Genomic DNA, 22,070 nt, shown 5'->3' with positions numbered 1-22,070 from the left:
CTCAATCTCACAACCCTGAGCTCATGACCTGAGCTAAAGTCAAGAGTCGGATGCTTAACTGACTGAGCCACCAGGCGCCCCTCTGATGAATTTTATAATAAAGATATGTAGGAGCTACTAATGGAACACAAACGAAGTGAACCTTGATGAATGAACAGGAGTGTTCAAGGACGCTTAGCATATATAAATTCATTTGCGTAAGTCTAAGTCAAATAAATAAGTAAATAAAATTTTAGAAATAAAATCAAAGTGACTTCAAAGGCATTCGTTTTCTCAAATAATAGCAAATCTAGAGGTAAGGCAGCCAATGAATATATCCAGCCCAGCTTCCTGCCACCTTTCCACCTGTCATCCTCAATGTGGGTTTGTCTGCTCAGGCAGATGCCCCTTGTGGTCCCCAGATGGCAGCCACACTTCAGGGTATCTCTTGCTGATGACAACGTCCAGAGGAAGAAACCGAATGTCCCTGCCTTGTGTTGCTTTAACTAGGGAGGTAAACCTTCCTAGAATCATTCCCATCAGACGTCCCTTCAACGAAGATTCAGCCTCCAAATCTAGGGCAGGGGCTGACTTCCCAAAAAGTCATGGCTGCTTGGAAAAGTTAACAGCATTGAGGTCCTGTTGGCAAGGAGGGTGGTGATGAGAGAGCAAACAGCAATGTGTGTGCCACAGGCAAGAAGACATGTAAAAAAGATGGCATTCTGGAAACAATAAGCTGTTAGGTGTGAAAACATCAGGAGTTCTATGCCAGTGTTCATGGTATCTTATGGGACAATGTTCCTTAAGCTCCTAAAGACAGTGAAATATCAAACAATATTAAGAGGCTTTCATTATTTTTTTAAATGTGGGATTCATACAAAATTTCCTTCAAAACCAGGACACCTGGGTGGCTTGGTTGAGCAGCTGCCTTCGGCTCAGGTCATGATCCCAGGGTCCTGGGATCGAGCCCCGCATCATTGGGCTCCTTGGCTCAGCAGGGAGCCTGCTTCTCCCTCTTCCTCTGCCCCTCCCTCTTCCTCTGCCCCTCCCCTGCTCCTTCTCTCTCTCTCAAATAAATAAATAAAATCTTAAAAAAAAAAAATCCTTCAAAACCAAATGGTTAAAAAAAAGAAAAAATACACAGCAATATATATGGTAAAAATGAAATTAGTCAGGTGTCACAACAGTGATGACCTAATAGTGTATCTAATTGGTATTCTGACATGTATATGTTTTTATGATTACAATAGCAATGATTTTTTTAATTAGAAAATTTAGAGAAGCCCAAAGAATAAAGTAAAAATCATCCATAAGCACATCACATGGCTCTAACTGCTTGATGTCAGAGTACACAGTTTTATACAGAATTACAACAGTGACTTTTTTTCTTTGTTAGAGTGCACTTTCATGTCAATTTCTTCTTATCATAATATTCTGTCAAATTTTCTGCCAAAGGCAAGCTACTGCTAATCAGTTTAGGGAAAAGAGCAACAGACCTGCTTCTAAATTAAAGAATTTAAAGTTGCTGTTTTTGTTTCTTTTTTCCCCCTAAAGAGGTAAATTTCTGTAGCCTTTCTACTTAGTAGAGCAGGTTCTCTAAACCCAGACTCTGTAACATACATAAGTAAGGCAAGTGGCAAAGTGCTGGTGTGGGATGCTGCGAGAGCAGCTGCAAGCACTGGAGCAAGGTCTCTTCCCAGCGAGATGCAGAATGGTTTATGAGTCAAGGTGGCAGGTCCCAGCACTCAGAAAGGGATAAGGATGTGCTGGTTGGAACCTTCAGGAAGGCTGTGTCTGTCCCATGGGCCTTCATGGAATGACCACTACAAGGGGTCGTGGGGATGTGCAGATTTCTTTACTTTTTCATTTCCAATATAAAAAGAAAATCTGAACATCTCTCCATATAATAGCAAACAACAGCAAGACTTCTCTTCTAAATGTCGGGAACTGCCTGGGCAGGACTCCATTATTAGAGGTTGCTGTTTTATTTTAAGTCCCCTTTTTCTTTCCAGGGAACTTGATGGTTTTAATGACGAAGAGTAAAAGCAGTCGGGAGGATGCAGAGTTCCAAGGCCCTTTTGAAAAGTGAGCAGGAAACCCAGTTATTCAGAATCTCCAAAGCCCTAGACTTCATGCGAGACTTTCTCCTGTGGGCAGACCTGTCAGCTGGAGAGTGACAGTTTCTGTTCAGTATCTTCAACCCTTGCTCCACGTGTATCCAGCAGTGTGGAAGCAGACATAAGAACAGACCCAGTGAGACCAATTAGAAAAGTGTTTCTCAGAATATTGTGGCAAACAAAATTCATTTTTACCTGTTGCCCAGAATGTACACAGATCCAGATGCACACACAAACTGAAACAAGTCTCACAAAACAATACTTACTTTTTTCTTTGTCTGACGCAATCTCACATTTCCTAATCTGCTTCATTTTTTAAATGGTGAAACTGCATGACCCACCTCAACTGATTTCATGACCCCTGAATAAGTCACAACTGGTGGTTAGAGAAACCGTGAGTTAGGAAGTTGCTGTGATCCTCCAGAGAGGAGGTAATAGGATCTAGTAAAGCAGAAAGAGGGCTTGTAGGAGGTAGGATTCCAGACGGACTTAAGAGGAGGAAGGACTCAAAGGAATTAGAGATAATGCCCAGTTTGGGCTTGAGCTCTGGGTAGATAAAGGGATCATTTGCAGAGATGGGTAGCGTTAACTGCAAGACGTAGTATGAGGGTCAAGATAAGGAGCATTTGAGGAATGCCCCTTTCTGGGGTAAACACAAATGTCTCCCTGAATTTGAAGCAGAGCGAAGAAAAACTAAGGACCACATTACATAACTCCAGAGTGTGTTCAACTTTTGCTAAAAGAGAGAGCAAAATGGGGTGATGGAAAAAAGGCAATCATTAATGGGGAGGAGTGGGCTCTGAGCCTGGAAATTCTACTTGGAAAGGACAGTCCAGCTCCAATTCCAAGGAAACAGCCCAGATCAAAGACTCACCTGGCGCTCTGCTATTGGTGCGCACAGGGCTTTTGTAAGGCTGAGAATAGGGTAAGGATAGCCTATGGCTTTTCATTTAGCAAACCCGTTGGCAGGAGTTCACTTCTTTACGCACAAAGTTGGCGTCAAATTTAGAATTCCCCATCACCAGTTCAGAAACTTAACAGGCATTTCTTAGGCACTTCTTAGAAAAATGGGAATCCATTAACTTTATTCTTCATGCACGCTCTCTGACAGCATCGGGTCAAAGGGACTTTTTTCCTTCCCCTTTTCATAGCTTCCACAGTGGCAATCCTTCTCCTTCTAAACCTTTTCTTTTACAAAACAATAGGGAGTGGTGGTAGCCTGTGGCTAGTTGAAGATTTCAAACAATAGGTGTTTCTGAGCCGAGCTTATTGAAACGGTCTTGTCTGTGTCCTGGGGGAGATTGTAAATGAGATGTCAACAGGAGCTCTTTTGTGCAGATGGCATTCAGCCTGAAAGAGAGGAATTTCCTTACTGTGCTAGTATTTAAAGTAGATTTGTTGCTGCTTTTGCTAAAACTTTTTATCCAACTGCCTGAGCTAACAGCACTGAATGAGTCACTCGGTGTGATTGTGACTTCCTTCCCTCCTTAGCAAAGCCCTGACTCAGTCATTTACATTTAGAAAGGAAGACTCCTAAGAAGATTTCTTGGATTTTCATCAGTTTGAGCCTCTTTTCTAGACCGTCACGTGGACCTGAGCTGTCAGCAATCCTGTTACCCCCAGGAGAGGGCAGCCTGGCCAGGCTGTTTTTCTCACTCCCGGGAAAACTCCTGGCTGTTTTGCTTGCTTGCTTTTAAAATCCAAGGGGAGGGGGTTTCCTCCCTTAACCCTTTTCCTTTCCCCCTTTTTTTTTTTTTTTTTTGTAAATGACAGGCAATTTCAGTTTACTATAATTACCACGGAGGTTTGACTAACTCCACCCTTAGATGATAAGGCAACTGCTTTATTACCTCTCAGCCAGGTGCCTGAGGGTGACAGGACTTGCCTTTATCTGGAGACCTGACAAGGTATCAGCAACTGCAAATGGGCTGAATCTTTGAGCAGTGGCCATCCAAATGCTTCCCTTCTCTGTGATCCATTTCCCGGCTCTTTATTGGTAGTTACTTTCAATCTAAACACCAGCGCTATTTCCTCTAGTTTTTCCGCATTCCTGCACCTTGGCATGTCAGCCGTCATACTGCTATCACAATTACAAACGGTGTAAATTACAAACCCCCGGCCCCAAGCCTGCACCAGACTGTATTAACATCCTCTGGCTTGGTAGATTTGCTGTGGGTATAGTTGCCTTTTCAAATTGAGGCTTGATATAATCTTTCACCTATGACCAGAAATCCAAAATAATCAAATCGTTTTGCCTTTACTTTCTCTGGTTCTTTTTTGAAAAGGAGAATGTTACCCACAGCAGGAGGGAGTGCAGTGCTTGTTTTAGATACTGAACATTTCTAGTGCTTCATCTATGTATGTCTGCTGTTCTCTAAAGTGTTTACCTGCCCCTCGGTTTATTCTTTAATTCAAGTTCTTACATGGATTATCTCCTATCGGGTTGGAAATGTGGTGTAAAAATGTGCGTTTTGAAAATAATTTTGGGGGCTCCTGGGTGGCTCAGTCAGTTAAGCATCTGCCTTCAGCTCAGGTCGTGATCCCAGGGTCCTGGGATCCAGTCCCCATGTGGGCTCCTTGCTCAGCGGGGAGTCTGCTTCTCCCTCTGCCCTGCTTGTGCTCTCTCTCTCTCAAATACATAAAATGAAAGAAAGAAGGGAAAGGAAAGGAAAGGAAAGGAAGAAAGAAAGAAAAGAATTTTCAAACTGTGTGTATTAGGTAGGGCTCCAGTGAGTTAAGAGTGCCTTTGCAGAGAAACTTCTAGGTGAGTGTTCTAAGCTGCATGTACTTAGCATGGTGCCCAGCCTGGACCTAGCACAGAGCCACCCTCCTGTGAATACAAATTATGGTGGGTCAAGAAGAACAATGGTTTCATTTATTTTACTGGGAAGTAACTATAGCCTGAGCGCAGGGGGTGAGAATGAGAAAGAGAATGACAGAAAAAATGAGTGAAAACACATCCACGCAACCTTGCAAATATGAGGTGTTTATCTTCAAGAACACGTAAGACTATCCCATTCTGTGGTTTATGTACACATCATTCCACCTTGTGGGGAAAGGTTACTTGAAAGCCCCTACTAGCATCCCAATTACCATTTTCACAAAAATCAAAACTAGATGTTTCTGAATACAGTGTGTGAAACCAATGAACACCCAGAACTCCAACACGGTCAAGAAAAGAGAGACGATGTCAGGAGTATCATCAAACCTGATGTTGGATCTCTCTTTTCCTTAAACATATGGAAACCTTGCCCGCCTACAACGCAGAGTCCGCCACCACCCCTCCCCACCCATCCACCATCCCCCCATCCTTTCCATAGGCTTGGTTGGGACACAGCTCCAGGCAGGGCCTGAGATGCCTCTGAAGGAGAAAGTCCCCAGCTGGAGCACTTACTGCTCCAAGGCTTCCAAAAGGAGCAGGGAAACATCATTCCTTCATCTCCAATTCTGAAAGCCATTGGCCAAAACCTGACTTGGAACTGCTTGCAGTGTGACTGGTCTACCTCTTCTGGCAGACAAACAGGTTAGAGTACGTGATTCAGAGGCGCTGCCCCAGACCCCCGGGGTATGGCAGGTATATTCGCTTTCTACAATCCAAAAAAGTTCTAAATTCCAAACACATTCAACCAAGAGAGTCAGATAAGGACTTTTAGATACAGCCAATATTCTCATACGGGTTCAAAGGAGAATCTTAAGGACAAAACTAGAAGGCAGCTATTTCAAATCTAAGTAAGGAGGCTTAGGTGGGAAGAAGTCAGGCTCCAGCCAGACTCCACCCTGGAGAACCTGGGCAGCTCACCCTCTCCAGCCTCACTTGAGGAATTGGGATTCTAGGTACAGCGCCTGGCTCTCTTGGACACAGTGAAGGCGGACGAGGTGGGGGCAGGTAGACTAGTAAATCGATGCCAATTTTAGTGCGGGCCTCATCAGTCTCCTAGGTTATTTTTATTAAATTTTTGCCAAATGACAAAAACCCAACTGTAAAGTAGAATTTGTAATGCAATTTTTAAGGGGCCCTTTCCCCTTAAAGACTGACTGGAGGACCGAAGTCCTGTTTGTAGCGTAGTATAGACAGACAGGCCTGGGGACACCTGGACAGGTCCTTCTCTGGATCTGTGTTCTCATCTGTCAGGGACACAGTTGGATAAGGAGGTGTCATTTTAAGCACTGATTCAGTTATTTGAGACTCAGTAGCGGGCTGGTCTCCTTCCTGGGCCGAGTTGGCTGACAGAAACTGTGTTCTACAGATTAACCCAGGCAGTTTTCCTGTTTTTCCTTTGAAAAGGGGGGTTTCAGAGAGGAAAGAAGAATGGAGTGGGATGAATAATTAACTGCCTAACTACACACACCAGGGCGTCCTGTGGCCTCCCAAATGCCCTGCTCTCCAGACCCAGATAATTACTCCTCATCGTGCTGAAACCAACAGGAAGGAATGGTGGATGCATTTTCTTTCTTCTACACTTCCCCACACATCCTGTTTTCCCAGGTTGGGGGATTTGAGCTTGCCTTGTGCAAAAGCTTCTGCTCCAGGCCAAGCCCTCCCTGCAGACCCCCCGTCCATAGGGCAGCAGAAGCAGGCAGCTGAGAGGGCTGCCCTCTCTCCAAAGCCCAGGCCTTGACAGTGAGCAGGGGCTACCGACACATCCAGCTGGAAGTTCCAGTCAGGACTTAGCCTGACTGGACTCGTGACACACACTGGTTTGCACACAGGTCACTCGCTGCAGAGCCAACTGACTTTCTCAAGCAGGACAAGTTGGCAATACGTGCCTGATACCCTGTTCCCACCGACCGTCAGCTACTCCATACAGACCCGGGGTGAGGTAGGCTTGAGTTCTACTTTGTTTACCAGACACCAAACAACATGGCAAGAGAGTCCTATTTGGTTGTGTGATTCCACTCCAGATTTTTCCCTTTATTCTAGGCTCCAGGTCCCACTGTGCAGGTGCTACCAATTCTCATGAAATAAGACCAGGAGGTAAAGAAAGTTCTTGGCTCTCAGATATCCACCTTGTGCAAGCAGAGAATAGCAGAATATTAAGAGGGCAAAGAAAGGCAGATGCACCGAAAAGAGCAGTTAGCATCATGGGCCCCTCCCGAGGCAATTTGCTGAGGGCCCGTGGGTAAAGCCAAACAGAGGATGGAGGAAGTTAGGTGAATAATCCATAGGGCTAACTGCTTTCAGGTGGCATTAGTGTAGGCTTTTTGCATACTAGCTCATGGTGAAAGTTGGCCAATCACAATCGCACTCAGCCAGCCCTTGGCCAATGCCAAACAGAAGTGGGCATCGGTGACAGGAGATTCAATTGTAATATCCAACGTCACAGAAAATGGCTTTGCCGAGTATTCATTTCACTTCTACCCCAGTGACCTCCCTTTCCAGATTAGTAGTCCTTTTTTCTTTTTCTCCAGGAAATGTCTTCTCATCCCTGTTCATTCCTTCATGTAACAAGTACTTTACTACAGTACTCCCATGTGCCATGCACGTTCCAAGCACTGCAGTCATCATGAATAGAACGGACAATGCCTGACCTGCTGGTTCTTACATCCTTAACTATATTCCTTTCTCAGAATTCCTACTCAAGGAAAAAAAAAAATTACCTACAGAGTCTATAGGAAAATATCACTGTGAAGTGACATCTGACAAGAAATGAAAGCTAGCTGATGAGAAGCTTAAAAGAAAAATTTCCTTCCCCACTCCTGGCACCATCCTTACCCCAGGCCTTGTAGTCCTTAGTCTGCACTAACCTGAGGAGTTGGTAGACCAACTGCCCAAACAGGAAACCTTATATAATTTGCTAACCCTGACCTTGGGCCCTGAATCTTCCCCTCCTGTAAACAATCCATTCAATCCAGGAAAACCTGCAGACTGGCTGGGACAAATTTTGAAAAACACACACAATGTTACAAACATTGAAAAAAAAAATCCCTAAGTCCTAGAGGAAGTGACATATCTGACTCAATGGTAGAAATCACTTCATAAAGTGATGGAACAAATGGAAACTTAATCCTAACAGATGAAACTGCCACGGCAGTCACTTCTGTACATGGATGACTCAACAGCACCTGTTGGAAAGATCGGGAAAATGAGCCGTGAAATCCTGATCACATTCCCTTCTGGTAGCAATGGCCCTGCCTTGCAAATTAGTTAAGCCCCATGTTCTCAACATCCTGCCTTCAGTATTTGTGCCTAGATCTTAAGGAGGCTATGACTCACTGTGGCTACTGGTCAAATGATTCTTACTCAGAGCTGTGGGCTTTTAATCTTTAGTATTAAATGGTCTAGGCAAATACTAGCCAAATGTCTGTCTACTTTCAAGATGTTCCTTTGAAATGATTGATTTCAGGCAACAACTGGTTTTCCATATGGTAACCCTCAATTTCTAATATTATTTAACTTGCTGCCAAGCTTCATTAAAAGTCCACATTAGAAGTTTTAGACCTCAGTCCCCTAACCTGGGCCTTCTAAAATGACTTTCCTCCAAACATCATTTAACTTCCTTTAATTTTGTTAATTAATGGAACTTTCTGAAGAGCACAGTTACTTTGATCTAAACCTCTTGCTTAGTTTCCAGTTAACATTTCCATAGGGAGAAAGAAAGGATGCCCTCACAACTGGCGGGAGCTATCAGCAGCTCACAACTGTAGCCTTCCCTCCAAATCAGAGACATCACCTGAGAGAAAGAAGACTGGTTAAAAATAGTGCCCTTGGCACTTCTGTGGGTGTTTGCCCCACACAGAGAATAAAAGCTAAACTGGTACTGCAGGCCCTACTCTCTGGGAAGCTGGGCCTGCAGTCTGGGAATCCTAAATAATCCTTACAAGTAGACTAACTGGAAGCCAGAGATGTGAATTAAAAATGTTCCTGCCCCAGAGAAAGGTTTCTACATACAAGTCACAAAATCACATAAAGATTAAAAATGCAAAATGCAAGTCCCGCCCGGCAGGAATCCTCAGTTTCTTGGCTCTTACTCCTTGCTGCCAGCCACCTAGCCAACCGGCTACAGCAGTTCTTGCTTTTCAACTTGCCGCCATAGAAAATGTTACCCTAGCTGCCGTTGAAAAACAACAAAAAACACAACTTCAACCCAGAGATCTTATGCTGCAGCTAGGGTAAAATTTTTGGTAAGGCGAGAAGTTAAAAGGCAAGACGTTCTGAATCTTGACTAGCGCTCTTGATGTCTTTTTGGAAGACAAGTCTAGCAAAGATGTCCTGCCCTTCCCCTAGCGTGACTTACCCCGGGTCTGAGCCGCGGATTTCAGGGTACCTCGGTGATGTTCCGATCTTAGCCACAAGGCGGCACTCGAGAGCAGGGCTGCCCGCCGCAGTACCTTTTTCTCAGCTTCTTGGCTGGGGGGTGGGGCGGGGTATGGGTGCGGCGGGGGGGGGGGGGATGCTGCTGGCTTTTTTAAAAAAATCCATTTGTTCTCTGAGATGATGCCACTTGCCATTTTATAAAGCAAAGGTTGCCACGTTACCTGTTGCCAGGTTCCTGGGAGGGCTTGGGGGAAATGTGGGCGAGAAAGGTACAGCACGAAGCCCTCCAGCTTGGTGCCTTTCAAGCTCTTTGGACCGGGCAGGCGCTGACGTTTGGAGAGCAGCTGCCGCGCATTGCCTGAGCATTGTTTGGTTGTAGTTCTAACAGAGGAGTGGCTGCCTGTTACATCATTTCCAGGCATGAAGTGCCTGGGGCTTTTTTCCCCCGTTTTTAATGAGTAACTCTGACCCTCCCTCCCTGGATTTTGGTACAGTACAGGCACTGTGCGCCACAGCCTCACCTCAGGAAAGCCCAAGTTTTGTAGCAACTTGTTAAAACAACTTGGGGGCCTCTTAGAAAAGGAAAAAAAAAAAAAAAAAGCTGTGACTCTGAAACAAACCTTCCCATTCTTCCCTGGGAGAACAATGTTGTGTTTGATTAGCAGCGGAGGGCGGCTGCCCCCGAGATCTGGTCTCCCGCAAGAGCCGGGCTGCTATCACATGAATAGATCTCCAAGCCAGACAAGCCGAGGCTTGGGGCATTTGTCTGGCATTAGGAAGTGTCTGGAATACTAGTAACTACCAACTGGCAAGTCCTATGACTAAAGAGTTATTACACCACCCCTCCCTCTCTGTCCACATTCCCTGCCCTTCCCCTACACGCTCACACAAGCGTGCTTTTTTCTACTTCGGCGGAGAAAAGGTTACCTAGTCTCTGTGGTTTCCGTGGAGGCCGGCTTTGGTGGAAACCGTTCTCATAGCCACGGCCCTGGAGCCAACACTAACCCGGAGAGCAGGCGAAAAGCCGGGTCGCGTTCCCAGGAGCCCCGCGCGGGCCCCGCCCTCTCACCGTGGGGCCGGCTCTGAGCCGACCACTGACCGCCGCACTTCGGGTGGCCTGGAGATGTTCAGCTGTAAATATTTTGAAACAAGGCAGCGATTTTTCCATGTGTTATTTTGTGGAGCTCCTTCTTTTTTTTTTTTTTTTTTTTGCAGTATTTTTATTTTTATTTTATTTTGAGAGACAGCGCGCACAATAGAGCAGTTGGGAGGGGTGGGAGGGGCAGAAGGAGAGGGGGAGAGAGGATCTTAAGCAGGCTCCTAGCCCAGCGCCGAGCCAACTTTTGAAGTATTTTTAAAAGATGCGGCTGGTGCACCCCTTGTTGACCACTCCAAATTTGTTCATTCTCCATGCCTTTGACAGGTTCCTGCAGGGTGCAAAGTACAGTGTTGGGGGCCGTTTGGGGGCATTTTCTCCTGGGAAGCATCACTCTTTACTGGATAAGGTATTTAATCTAAGGTTTAATGGGCGGATGAATACAGGTGGTTTGGGGGAAGGAAAAGAGCTGGGATTGAGGCCTCTGAGTTATGCTAACTCCACTACTTAGTAGCTGTGTAAGACAGAGACCTCAGTTACCTGCTCTGAGCCTCAGTCTTACCATCAGACAAATGGGGAGACTAAGAGCTTCCTCTGTCATGAGACCATGTCTATTAAATTCTTAGCACAGTGTGTTACAGAGTAAGGATTCACTCTCTGGTGATTTGATCTAATGGTACTCGTGGAGAGTATGAACTAAAGGGGCACCCTGCTGGCTCAGTTGGTGGAGCACACGACTCTTGATCCCTGCGCTCCTGAGTTCAAGCCCCATGTTGGGTATAGAGCTTAAAAAAAAAAGTCTGGACTAATGTTCCATCTTATCATCTTTGTTTTCACCTGGGTTTGTGCTTTTACCTGGTGAACGACTCAGGCCAGAACGCTGGTTTGTCTGGCACTTGGTGGGGGAGTCGTCCAGCCTGCGCAGCGAATCATGGCGGGGAGCTGACCTCCTATTGTCAGTTCAGCACTTCTTGGCCTACTTGATGCCAAGCAGCAATCTGATTCGCAACTTTGCCCTGGTCTGGGCCAAAATGCATTCCCAGGATGCCAGAATATTGGTCATTGCTACCAAACATCCGTGTTGGTAACGCTCCCTGATCTCCCTTGGCTTCCTTCTTCAGCTTTTTCACTTCACTCACAATGGGTCTCTACTTCTCAAATTCTTTTCTAGCTTTTATTAATATTCATAAAACCACAGGAGCTCATTTGAAAGAAATCTTGTCACCTACTTCAGGCTCCCATCACATGGTGGTACAATTTTAATAACTTCCCAGCCAAAAGATGAGCTGGCCTGTGCTTAACACCTCTGGAGACCAAGAAGCTCATTACCTGGCAAGAGCCCCATATTCCTCCTTTGAACAACTGAACTAGAGAATTATTCTTAGTGCCTCCGAGTGAGCTCTTACCTTGGTGGTTTCCCACCATGCCTTATATAAAACTAGTCCATGCCAACCTCGACACAAGAGGCTTCAAAATCATTGGAAATTCTTCTGTCTTCCTTCTCTTGCAAACTAAACATCCTCTCTCCTTAATCCACTCCTCCTAAGATATGGTTTTTCTTTCCTTGGAGCACTCTGCAGTGTCCCCTTAAAGAGAAGAGCCTAGAATGAAATGCAGCACCACAATCCTCTGGTTGTTCTAGATGTCACACTTGTACGCAGACACACCCTCTTAGAAATAGGCAGCTTTACCTGGTGCTAAAACAACAAGCTTGTATTTGTGCACTGGCCCCTCTATGCCTAAGTTTATGTCCTTCCACATTTCTTTTTTTTTCTTTTGGCCTCTTCACATCCTTTTGCTTTCTAAAATAGCCTGTAGTTTCAAGTTACCTCCCTCATATGTTCTTATCCCACATGCACTACCTCTGCCCTTGCCGCTGGATTAGCAAATGTTTCCTGTCAGTGCTTCTCACACTATCTCTGGGGATGGACCAGTTTGTTTGGTGTCCAATCTGCTGCAGATCGATATTTTGGTAAAAATGCAGTAAAATGAATCACTGGATAAAGGAAATTAAAAAAACGAGGCACCCAAAACCAAGCCCTGGTCTTCTTTTTGTTAGATTCAACCAATGAAATAGTCTTTAGAATTGCTGTAAAAGTTTCTAAAAGTTTACTCTCAATTTTCATGGCATATCTCAACATACACTCATCAAATAGTTTGTGACTTGACACCTGTCTGTGGACCACACTTTGACCAGTGCCATGCTATGCATACAGGTGTGCTGGAAGTGCTTCACAACTGGCTCTCAGGCAGGGGTAGTATTTCCCAATATCCATTGTGTTAAATATTCACACCAAGGTCAGTTTCAAGCTATCAATGAAATGTCACTAAACAGAGACCTGGGAAGAGATGTGCAAAATTAGCTAGCAAGCTGATAAAAGCCAGTTCCAGCACCCCCACTCTTAACCCCATTTGATTTTTTTAATCTTCTTTCGAGGGCTTGTAAACTGTTGTTGGCCAGACCAAATTACCCAAATCAAGAGACCTTTGCCCTCCACAGAAACTAGACAGTGGGTTGAGGCGGGCCTTCTCTCTCTGGTGGTCTTCAGCTCAGTAAGTGCAGACCATCTGATACAACTCAGCAAATCCAGGATTGCTCTGACCGTGACTTCTGTGTAGAAGCCAGCCACTACTAAACGCAGACCAACGCAGCTTGCTTTGTGGTTAATAATGTCGGAGGGTAACCTGTTTACATCAAAGAGGTGTTGTTTGACTACTGTACGACTCTATGTATATGTATATTTTGGAATTCTTTTGTTGTCCTTTTGTGGTTTTTATCTGTAGTACTTATGGGCTTGTTGTATTTGAAAGAGTTTCTAAAAAGTAACAAGGAAGTGCTAAATAATTCCTAAACGTAGCTTTATGGTATATGACACATTAGCTTAGCCCATGAGAAGGTCTTACTCTTTTTAAGATTTTATTTATTTATTTTAAAGAGAGAAAGAGAGCACCAACGCGAGCAGGGGGAGAAGCAGGAGAGGGCCAAGCAGACTCCATGCTGAGCTCAGTCGGTTGAGCATCCGACTGATGCCCCAGGCAGAATGTATTATTAAGAAGCTAGAACATGTGGGTTTGAGCCTACATCTGTTTTGTGGCCACCTAACACATGTGTGCTCTTGATCACAGAAGATAACCAGAGTGATAAGAAAATCTAGATTTTTTTTTTCAGAAAACCTTCACCACTACAGAAAAAAATAATTCCTGGCACAGGTCTTCCTGAGGCTTTCAACACTAGCATTATCTTCCCATGCAAATAGAGACAATATTGAATCGTCAGCTAGAAGCTGAAATAGGATAGGAATTTGTTCTCATTTTTTTTTTTTACTTCTTCTCCTTCTTTTCCTCCTCCCCTCCCCCACCCCCCCCCTCCTCCTTCTTCAATCATTTCTTAACTTGATGTAAAAGCCAGTCTCTGGTCTCTATGCTCTGCAGTATCCTCTGAATCAAAGTAATGCCATCAAAATGTGTAACTCTGCTCTTGCTGACTCTTCTTATAAATAGGAGTACTTTCGCCAACTTTGAGCTGGGGCAGTAAACCATCGGGATCCAAATAAGGAAAAAAATCAGTTTATTTGAAATGAACACATAATGGTTAAAGTACCATATCTTTTCTTTTTAAAGTTCCAATTGAATAAAAGGAGCACTTGCTTTTTTAAATCACTGTTTTGAGAATGTTACTCTCAAACAAAAGAAGTGTTTCACTGATGGCATATAAGCACTTATTTTCTCTTTCTGTCTTGACCAGACAAGATTTATTTACTTGTGTTTTCATCTCCTTGAACCTCACTCTACTGCACCCCTCTGGGCACTCAGACTCCAGTGGATTCTAAATTATTCATGGTGCTGAATCATGAGAGTAGAATTAGGAAAATAAAAAGATCTTAGGAGAGAAGAAAGAATTTAGCCTGCAAAACCAGGAAAGAGTGATGCTGGGAGAAATTGGGAATTTGGTTGTCCGATTTCTGGAGCAGCCTTGTATGCGAAAGAATTGGGGCATGAGAAGGAAGGGGGTTATGGAAGTGTGAGTTGTGTCTTGGATGTCCTTTCTTCTCTGGCAGAGGGCATTCTTAAAGATTGGAATTCCTTTTAGATTTCTACTTGATAATTGATGGGTGGTGCTTCTTTGAGTGTAACTGTGATAACTGTGGCAGATTTGTGCCAAGCCCCACACTGCAGTGAAATCTCATAATGAAGCCCCTTGAATCTACACCATAGCAGGTGATTCCTGTCTTCTGTTGAGCTCCCTTCTTCGAATGAGGCAATCTCAAATTCTTACCTCCTTTGGGCATTGGGGTTGGGCCAGCCTATTGGGAAAGACACGTCCCCAGGATTCTCCCCGTCCAGTCTAACCCTAGTGGATTTCTAGCATTGCCACTGCGGTCCTGCAGGTCCCCATTGATCTAAGTACTCAGTTATCCCTACTGATCCAGGAGGGGAGCTGACAACAGCCACCAGATGGCACCAAATTGCAGTTGGCCCTGGGGAGTGTCCCCAAACCCCATCATTACACTGGAAATAATGTGACACCCTCCTTTCTCTATTTCCCATATCACACATCACATCATGGCAAAATTTCTACTGTAAATCACAGCAAAAGAAAGTATACTCTATTTGGCTGCATTGTGAGTTTTGATTGTCCACACCGAAAGAGGAAACAGGGTAACTAACAAGAAGCCATAAACAACCCCCAAAGATCAGACATTTCTTTGTTAGAATGGGGTATTTCATTTCTTTGGAATACGAGTGGGCCGAATGTCCTGAGCATCCATTTTCAACAAACTAATGAGTTCACACTGTAACGACTTAAGAGAAGTAATAAAATGATCTGGTTTCACTAGATTTGAAGAGATTGATCCTATCCTACTTATGGTCACTCCTCCTCCCACCCAGTCTGAGCCTCGGCCTCAGCAGGGCTATCCCTTCAAACCTTCCTGGGAAGCAGAAGGCAGCTCCTCAGTAGGTCCGGTGCATGACACTAAACTAAATTGGATGAGGTGAAAAGTCAGCAGTGCACAGGTTTGCATTACTTAGCCCGAGCCTTCGCTGTAGCCTAGTGGGAGAACCTGAGACCAGTGTGGCTCTGCTCCTGGCTCTGCCCCTTGCAGGTGGGCACCATGAGCCTCCACTGCTTGCATTACCTCTGAGGCACCTTAGCTGAAAACTCTAGATGTTGGGCTGGGAATTGCCGAGAGCTCTGTTCAAATTGTTGAAGGATGTATATAGTCCGTGCACTAAGCTTAGGTAGAAGGTGTTCCCTGGGTGAGCCTCGGGCAGTCATTCATCCTGGGTAACTTGAGTGGTGGCTACATTTATATTGTTTACATTACCCCCCACCTCCAGGGCATATATATTCCATCAGGTAATCCCTAGGAAGTAGCAAAATATTTCGGTCCCTATCTCTTTTATGGTTAAGGAAATTACTCCAAATCACAAGCCAGTGGAACCACAGGACAGCATAATAGGATCCTTCTGTTTATTGTTCCTTATAGGACACTTCCTTTGAGTGGCCCAGGAAACATCCAAATATTAAAGCAAGTTATTTCAATTTAGTGAGATGGCCCCAGTGGCAGCTCAAACGAGAGTTGGGATCGTGTGGTCAGGAGTAGCTGATTTGGTGTAACAGTGACCGCCTGTTGTGAATGGGAAAGGCATGGGGGGTGGGGGCATGTGACGGAAACACAATAGTTTGAATCATTTTAAGAGGACTTAACAAAAGTCTTTAGAAAGCTGGCAGGGAGTTCACTTGAAAACGTAATCATTCTTTCTGATCTGTATTTTGTACACCATGCTCCACAAATGGAAAGCTGAAAACCAGTGTGTAAATCTTCTTCATATAACCTCAGAGTTGTGATCAGGTAGTTGGAGAGAAGAGCGAAGGCTACTTTAGCCAGAGCCTCTGGGAGGATCTTGACTAAACTGTACAGGTCCAGAAAGGACACCTTTCTGCACAGACCCAGGCCCCTGAGTTGATTAAGTAGCCTTGAGGGACAGCATTTTACGGAGTAGGCTCATACAAGCCAATCTCCCACCCCTCCACCCCCCACCACAGATTTAGAAACGAGGGAGACTACACTAGGATACTTTTGTGCAGTATATTCTCTCTAGAATATACTGCTCAGAAATAACAACAAAAAATTTCAGAAAAGAAGTTTATATAGTGAGCATCTATCCGGAGGAAGGAAGGTGGGAAGGAGAGGGGAAGGGAAGGAGAAGAGGAGGGAAGAAGAGGAGGAGGGAAGGAGGGAAGGAAGGAAAAAAGGAAGGAAGGAAGAGGGGGGAGACAAAGACAGGAAGGAAGAGAGGGAGGGATGGGAGGGAGGGAGAAAGAAAGGAAGAAACAGCCCAGGAAGCTGGGACAGCTCTGTGCGCCCCCGTGCCCACCCCCCAGCACTTCCCACTGTGGTTAGGGTCAGACCACACTTGCTCACAACCTCTTTGCTTTCTTTCCACCACTGCAATCTTCTCCAGTGAGTTATGTTGTTTAACATTAGCTATATTTCGTATTTCCCTGAGCAGGCAGAGACTACACTGGGCTTATCTACATGTATATACATTCTCTCTCAGGGTGTACTGTTGCCTGGGAAGATTTCTACAGATGGCTATCTTATGTTAATTCATATTAACTTCCATTTCAGAAACGTCCATCTCAGAGGGTGGTGTTTTCCGGTCTTTTTTCCCCTCAGTCTTGTGGGAGCGTCCCCTCGTAGGAGGTTCAACTATCCCCCTGAAGCAGGGATCTCACTTACTCTATCAACGGGCTTGTTTTCATGCTCAATGTCTTTTTGTGTTTCATGTGCCCTGATTTCCAGTGGATGTTAGTTACAATGCAGAAACTGAAACCCACACAGAAATCACAGTGTCTCTGTTTTCACTGTCTTCCAGTGTCATCTTGCATTACAACATATAAGAAGACACCACCTCCAGTCCCACCCAGAACTACCACGAAACCTTTCATTTCTATCACAGCCCAGAGTAGCACAGAGTCTGCCCAGGATGCCTACATGGATGGACAGGGCCAGCGAGGAGATATTATCAGCCAGTCTGGACTGAGCAACTCCACGGAGAGCCTGGACAGTATGAAGGCTCTGACAGCCGCCATTGAAGCTGCAAATGCCCAGATCCACGGCCCTGCGAGTCAACACATGAGCAACAACCCTGCCGCTGTCACTACAGAGGACAGGAAGAAGGATCACTTTAAGAAAAACCGATGTCTCTCTATTGGGATACAGGTAACAGCCTCCCTTTCTGTCCTTTGAAATAGGGACCCCAACACTCAAGAAATTAAGCAATTTTATTTTTCCAGAAGATTTGCCATCTGGCCATTTTGGGTGATAGGGCCATGTGGGGGACCAGATTTTCAAATGATTGGCTCTGGAATTCCTACGCTGTTGAATGTGACTTAAAAATTATGAAGAGATTTTGTCTGTAGGCATTATTAGAGGCTGCTATTTTTGTCCTCTAAATTGAATGTGTGACTCAAAGCATTGGGATAGCTGAACAAACATGAATACAATCACGCACAAAGTGCCCTCAATTCATGATGCACATTTGATTCTCAAAAAAGGAGTGGACATCCAAGAATAACCTGGGTTACTGAGCTGTGTTATAGTATGTTCGACACTACTGAGTAACCATCTGAGAACAAAAATGTGAATCACTTCTCATACATGTGGGAGTGAGGGGGAGCAAGACCAAAGTGACTGGTAGTGTAGAAAGCAATCACTCACATCACAGCTTCATGAGCAAAGAATGTGCAGTAGTTTCAGCATAATTGTTGGTTATTTAATCATGCATTTCAAAAAATGGTAGATAATTCAGCAGGCTTCTCAGTTCAGCCCAGTGTTTTCTGCTGCTCAAAGATAAGATCAAACTGATTCTTGTTTTTCACATCTGTTCAGCTTGGCTTACCCTGCTAGAAATTTCCTTCTCTCAGTGGAGAAGAGTCATGCCTTTCTCCCTTTTTTGTTGTGCCATATCATGCAGGTGCCCTTTGAATAATAACTTCCTGACGTGGCAGCCAATAAATCTGTTCACAATGAACCAACTCTAAGGCACATCTAAAAGCCAGGCGTGGGGTACGTTTTCACAATGATGATGTATTTTCACAGTGCATTCTGCACAGTGCACTTCTAAAGGGCAATTAAATTTTGTCTAGTAGCAATGAGTCAGATGGTTTTATTTTTTTTAATCTTTTTTTTTTTTATTTGACAGAGAGAGACACAAGCAGGGGGAGTGGGAGAGGAAGAAGCAAGCTTCCCGCTGAGCAGGGAGCCCGATGTGGGGCTCGATCCCAGGACCTGGGATCATGACCCGAGCCGAAGGCAGACTCTTAATGACTGAGCACCCAGGCGCCCCCAGATGGTTTTATTTTATACATATATAACCTACAGGTTACCATAGCACAAGCTGTCAAGTTTCCTAACAGAACTTGTGGCACTGGTGCCTGGTACTAGAAGACACAGCAGGAGGCAAATGCACAAAGCCAGCCTCCACCCCCATGCCCACTCCCACCTCCCCCTAGAAGCTAACTGCTCTCCCAACTGCCCAAGGGATTTGGAGGAGGGAAGAGCAGAGGCCGGTTCTCTGTGCTGTCCAGGTAAATGACGCCATCTTCCTGAGCCTGTTTGCTTAACTATCCCTCAGAGAACTATTTTGAGATTGAGTTAGGCATCTGCCTTCTGCTCAGTTCGTGATTCCAGCTTCCTATGGGGGTACAGAATTTCAATTTGGGATGATGAAAAAATTCTGGACGTGGATGATGGTGATGGTAGCACAGTATTGCGAATGTACTCAATACTGGCTGGAACTATACACTTAGAAGAGGTTAAGATGAAGAATTTTATGTCATGTATATATTACCCATGATAAAAAAAAAATCTACTTTCCTTATCTGGCCCATAGCTGGCATGGGGCCATGTTAGTTTACTTCTACTTCCTTAATGTTCAGTTAAGTTTTTTCTTTATTTTACATTATTTTTCAATAGATAAATATTCCTCTGGCTCAAAATTCAAAAGTTACAAAAAGGCGTTCAGTGACTAGTCTCCCTCCCATTCTTATTTAATAGCCTGTCAGTTCTCCTTGCCGGAGAAAATTAATATAACCAACATTTGCATCTCCGTACAGAGATACTTTGTGCATATTCAAGCAAATATATATTTTAACTTATTCCCCTTTTTTCACCCAGATGTTAGCATATACCTCACCCTATTCTATATCTTGCCTTTTTGCTCTTAATAATAACATATTTTAAAGATAGTTGTTTGTCAGTCTTACTGTTCATTTTATTTAAAAGCTTCTATATATCCATCTTAATCACCTCCCAGGTCTGCCGGTTGATCTCATAGGTTCTTCTCCAAAGAATTCTTTTTTCTTTTTTTTTTTTTGAGTAATCTCTACACTCAACGTGGGGTTTGAACTTACAACCCGGAGATCAAGAGTCACAAGCTCTACCAAGCCAGCCAGATGCCTCTTCTCCAAAAAATTCTTACTCAGAATAAAGCATTCATATACATGAAATCCACCTTACATTATTGTCATTTTCACCCAGCCAGATGGAACTACTCTGAAACCCACATGTAATGTTGGGGAGAAAGTTTTGTTTCAGACACCATCCCGCCACTTAAATATTTGAATTATTTTAGTGAGTGGAAAAATTGCTCTAACTCTTCCTTCAATCACTGTTCACTACTATAAAAACTATATGGAAGGACTGAGTACTTTATGTGGTTGTTTCATTTAGCCCCTACAACAACCCTATGGCATAGGTGGTACGATTATCTCTACCCTATAGATGAGAACACAGAGAGGTTGATAACTTGCCCAAGGCCACACATCCTACATTGACAGCCTAGACTGTACCTTGGTGCTTAATGTGACCATGCTATACCACTTCTTTGATGGAGAATAATAAGTAAAAATTCAAAATGCGAAACAGTCATCAAATTTCATTACACTGTAACCCAATTTAAATCCTAATCCCCAAAATTTATAACACTAGGATCTTGAACTCTTTCCCACCCTTTACCTCTTTAGGGTCAGAGTTTCCAAACCTTACCCAACATTTTTAATTTAATCTATGCCTAACAGCTAACATTACAATCCTTTACTCTACAACCTGTGCGAGTTTAGGCTAATTACTTAATGGTTCTAGTTTCCTCATCTGGAAATTTAGAGTAACAGTCACTATTCCACAGGGTATTTTATTATAGGTTGTAGTAAAAATGGGCTGATACATGGGGTACCTGGGTAGCTCAGTCGGTTAGGCATCTGCCTTCTGCTCAGTTCATGATCTCAGGGTCTTGGGATCAAGCCCCACATTTGGGCTCCCTGCTCAGCAGGGAGTTGCTTCTCCCTCTCCCTGTGCCTCCCCCCACCCCTGCTCATTTTCTCTCTCTCTCTCTCTCAAATAAATAAATAAAATCTTTTTAAAAAATTGTCTGATAGAATATATGTAAAGTTCTAAGTGTAGTGGGCTCACTAAATATTAAATCAAGTTATTATTATTACCTTCCTTTAAAATCATAGCCAAACTTGCTGAAATTTTATCTGCTAAGGGTTTTCTTAATTTTGTTCAAGACAGATATAATTACTATGCAATTTCTTGAAACATTCTGAAAGTCACTTCACAAATTTAAATAGATTACCCTAAGTACCATGTAAGAGTGGTGACATTTGTGCATTTCTGTCACAAAGATAAATTTACATACAAAGACTAAAGCTTGGAAGATAAACACTTTAATGCAAAGCAGCTATAGGTTTAGATAGGTGGGGTGGGGCTCGAACTCAGAGTACAAGGTCCTCCATCCACAGAATGCAATGTCTTCCATCCTTGTCCTTGAGACCCATGCATCCTTTCTTTCTCCCTTTCTCTATGCATTGAGGATCATGGTTCTTAAGGGAAATACCTATCATGCGTCATTGGGCTAAGTTTCATTGGGTAATTTTGCTACTACCCCATATTGTAAAGCTGCAACATCCTACTTTGGCTGACACTCTAAGCCTTTTTCATTGACATGAGTGTAGCCACATGGAACCAGTTAGAATCCCATTCAGGAAAATAGAAACCATGCTCAGTTCTCAAACAGAGGCAGTTTGATACACAATGTTGGTTCTACAGGTATGGGAAGGTTGAGAGAGCAATAACGCGATGCACTGAGCAATTACCACTTCTAGGACTAAGGCAGCAAAAAGGGAAAGGTGGGGTTCCCAGAATTGAGATGCTCAGGGGAGAGTCCCCAGTACAGCCAGCCTCGGACCACCACAGCAGGTGTGGTCAGCTGGTGCTGGGATGTCCAAGGGAGCAGCACATCGGTGCATGGGTCAAGAGGGCTAGAAGCTAGAGCACAGCTGCCTTTGTATGCTAGAGCAATGCCCACAGAAGGTGGAAACAGAAAGAAAGTCCCTTCCCTCCTCCCACCTTCCTTTGTTAGAATATAACTGAAAGCTGGCCAGGAACAAAGCCTGGGAAATGTAGTTTGCAGAGTCCTGGCCCCAGTGCCACAGAGCAAATGGGTATAAAATATGGGCCTGGAGCTGCTAGACAATAAGTGAGTCACCAGAAAAAGTCACTTTGTCCAATAAATAAATAAACCATAAGCATGTGTATTAAAAAGCTTGAGATGG

At 44.2% G+C, this 22,070-nt stretch overlaps 1 protein-coding gene across 6 annotated transcripts in view; it reads left to right on the top strand.

Annotated features, from left to right (window-relative positions):
* The window catches only part of DLGAP1 (DLG associated protein 1), a 313,149-nt gene that overhangs the window by 231,682 nt on the left and 59,397 nt on the right, over positions 1-22,070 (top strand). For 5 of the 6 annotated variants that reach the window (XM_021686214.1, XM_021686213.1, XM_021686216.1 and 2 more), the window contains one exon: positions 17,330-17,676. In XM_021686214.1, coding sequence (XP_021541889.1) covers positions 17,330-17,676 — 347 coding nt within the window. The remainder of the gene's footprint in view (positions 1-17,329; positions 17,677-22,070) is intronic. The other variant, XM_021686218.1, reaches the window with a different exon arrangement.

The sequence above is a fragment of the Neomonachus schauinslandi genome, chromosome 14 (genome assembly GCF_002201575.2).
Source record: "Neomonachus schauinslandi chromosome 14, ASM220157v2, whole genome shotgun sequence".
Taxonomy (NCBI): domain Eukaryota; kingdom Metazoa; phylum Chordata; class Mammalia; order Carnivora; family Phocidae; genus Neomonachus; species Neomonachus schauinslandi.
This window is presented reverse-complemented; position numbering and strand designations above follow the sequence as displayed.